Consider the following 3,185-nt stretch of genomic DNA (forward strand, 5'->3'; position numbering starts at 1 on the left):
GACGTGACCATGTACGGTGCCCACAGACTCCCCTCCCGCCTGCCCCCATTGAGGATGGTGGATAAAGATGCCACTGAATCAGTAGGTCCCGAATGGGGACCCTTCTTGTGTTTCAGGCCCTGGTGTCGTTCGAGGACGTGGCGGTCTATTTCTCCCCGGAGGAGTGGGCGGCGTTAGCTGAATGGCAACGGGAGCTGTACCGGGACGTGATGATGGAGAATTACGAGCTCATCGCCTCGCTGGGTGAGGATCAGGCCCTGTTAGAGTCTGTGAAAGGCCCTGGCCGGTGCCAGAGTGGGATGAAATCCACACCGAGGGAGACCCTCTAGCCCACAGGAGCCAGCCGCAGCCCACACCTCTTGGGCAGCGAGTGAGCTCTGTGCATGGTCCAGGCACGGCCCAGCCCCACGCCAGCCCTTTTCAAGGGAACCTTGAAATCCCGCAGGGCACCCACATGTCCCTTCAGACGTGCCTGGGAAATGGGCTGAACCGCTCTGTCCCGTCCACAGGGCCCAGGGGCTGCAGGTACCTCCCATCCCTCGGCAGCTGCCTCTCCCAGCGGGGGTGAGGAATTCAAACCCGCTCCAGGTCCCGTGGGCTGCACCTCGCAGGGCGGCTCCGGTTCACACACTGCTGTTACATGCGGACACAGCACTGCGGGAGCTGGGCACATCCCAGTCAGTAGCCCCCCCCATGTGTCCCTGCCCCAAGGGGTTTGCAGTCAGAACGAAGAGCCCCCGTGACAGCATCTCCCACTCACATCCGACGTGTTGCAAATCGCCTCTTCCTGCGGCGGACACAGGAAACCCAGACTGTGGGTCTCCCCCCATGCCCAGGTTCTGCAGGCCCCAAACCGGAAATGATCTGTAAAATGGAGCGAGGGGAAGAGCCACATGCCACCGCTCCCCAGGGCGAGAGGGACAGAGGAATCCTGGACGCCCCCAGCACAGGTGAGCAGCACCGATTCCCCCTCCCTGCGAACTGCTCAGAGACAAAAGAGCAGAAACGTTGTGCAACGTTCAGTCCCTGTCCCGGGGGGCAGATGAGCAGAGGGGGACTCAGGCCTGCGCTGGCCGATCAGTATCCCCAAGAGACATTCATGCAGCAGTGGCCTGGGCCAGGCCCCTCTGCTAGGGCTAAAAGGGGGTCTGGGGGTAGAAGTGCCTGTGCCAGCTCTCTGCCGCTCACGGCGGCTGTCTGCCTGCTCTGTGCTGCTGGGCAGAGCAGGGCAGCGAGGGTGGCCCCCGATCTCCCTGGGCTCCTTGCTCTGCAATGAGATCTGCGGCAAGGCCGTTCCTGCAGGGAGGTCGGGCACACGGTCAGGGAGCTCACTGATCTACCATTCGTTACCCCCGCCCTGTGTGCCAGTCCAGGTCGTATCCCCGAGGGGGAGCGTGCCGTGACCACACACACCGCAGCCTGTGCCCAGAATCTCTGCTCTGTGTTTGCCGCACAGCGGGCACCGGCAGAGACACTGCCCTGTCTCTAAAGCCCAGCCCCCCCCAAACTCACTCCACAGTGCGGCGCGGGGGCAGAGGTGTGGCTCTGGGCGCTGTGTGAGCCCAGGGCCGGTGGGAATCGGCAAAGGCGTGTGATGTTAACGCTCGTTGGCACCAGCGGAGCGTCCGGCCTCCCCCAGCCCCTTCCCAGGGTGTAACTGCTTGGCTTGGTCTGTCCAACAGCTGGCTGGGGAAGGCGTGTCAAGGAGGAGCTGTCTGTGGAGGGCTACAACGACCAGTGGGTGCCACACACGTCGCTGGCCGGGGGAGCCGAGGGGTTTGTGCTGGAATATCCTGCCCTGTGGTGCGAGGTGAAGCAGAGGGACCTGGCGGGAGACGCCCCCCAGCAATCCCCGGAGTGGGAGGGGAGGGACGGTGCGTTCCTGGGCGGCACACTGGCCATGATCCACCCGGGGAGCGAGGGCCCCCTCATCTGCTGCGAGTGCGGGAAGAGCTTTGATGACGAGGCCTCACTGAGCGCCCACCAGCGCCTGCACCCGGGCGCCGGGCCCCACGAGTGCCGGGCCTGCGGGAAGAGCTTCCGCCACCGCCGCAACCTCTTGACCCACAAGAAGCGGCGGGGGAAGAGCCGGCACGCCTGCACCGAGTGCGGGAAAAGCTTCTGCCTCAAGGGCGACCTGCTGCGGCACCGGGCGGGGCACGCGGGCGAGGGCGGCCACGCCTGCAGCCTGTGCGGGGAGAGCTTCCGCCACAAGAGGAACCTGCTGGCCCACAGGAAGGAGCACGTCGGGGACACGCCCCACCGGTGCCCCGAGTGCGGGCAGAGCTTCGGCGACCCGGCCAGCCTGGCCCAGCACGAGGCGGCGCACCGCGAGGAGAGGCCCTTCGTCTGCGCCCGCTGCGACCGCAGCTTCAGCTGGAAGGAGAGCCTGATGATCCACCAGCGCAGCCACCCGCAGGAGCGCTCCCATAAGTGCGCCGACTGCGGCCGCAGCTTCAGCCGCAACGGGAACCTCCTCATGCACCAGCGGGTGCACACCGGGGAGCGGCCCTACGCCTGCCCCGAGTGCGACCGCACCTTCTGCAACAAGGCCAACCTCATGGCCCACCGGAAGCTGCACCGGCGCTTCAAGCCCTACGCCTGCGCCCAGTGCGGGAGGAGCTTCAGCTTCAAGACCAAGCTGCTCCTCCATCAGAGGGCCCACGGGGACGAGCAGTAGCCCCCGGCCGCTCTGTCTCCTGCAGGCTGCGGCCAGGCCTGGCAGGCTGCGCGGGCTCTGCCGTTGCTAAGGCCCGGGGGCGAAACTCGCCCCTGGGCAGAGGGCTGGGGCGAGGCCTAGGCGTTGTCTCAGCGTGGGGGTCCCGTGGGCCATGGAGCAAGACCCCAGCCTTTGAGGGGAAGCTCTGCTGTCTTGCAGAGCCCTGGGTGGGTCACTCTGGGGGGGTTCTGCCGTTGCTAAGGATGGGGGTGAAATTCACCCCAGGGCTGAGGGCTGGCGCGCATGCAGGACTCAAGAGGTGCCGAGGCCTTGCCAGCCAGCCCTCTCCCGGGGTGAATTTCACTGCTCGCCAGTATATTGCAGTGCGTCCTCATTGTAAGGCACCAGACTCGCCCTGGGCCTGGCCGCTCTGAGAGCTACATCCCCCTCCTCAAATGGCAGTCCCACGGCACGCCAGTGGGCGTCCTGAGCCCCCCCACAGTTACCCAACCCACCGTAGGCAGTG

The 3,185-nt window shown here is 65.9% G+C and overlaps 1 protein-coding gene across 1 annotated transcript; it reads left to right on the forward strand.

Moving 5' to 3' along the window:
- Positions 1–209: 209 nt before the first annotated feature.
- LOC113405433 (gastrula zinc finger protein XlCGF52.1-like) lies at positions 210–2,680 on the forward strand. Its single transcript, XM_026646647.2, has 3 exons — positions 210–243; positions 837–950; positions 1,683–2,680. The coding sequence occupies exons 1-3, from the start codon at positions 210–212 to the stop codon at positions 2,678–2,680; spliced, it is 1,146 nt and encodes a 381-aa protein (XP_026502432.1).
- Positions 2,681–3,185: the final 505 nt, after the last annotated feature.

This window comes from Terrapene carolina, unplaced genomic scaffold, assembly GCF_002925995.2.
Source record: "Terrapene carolina triunguis isolate 2854851 unplaced genomic scaffold, T_m_triunguis-2.0 Scaffold36477, whole genome shotgun sequence".
In the NCBI taxonomy this organism is placed as follows: domain Eukaryota; kingdom Metazoa; phylum Chordata; order Testudines; family Emydidae; genus Terrapene; species Terrapene triunguis.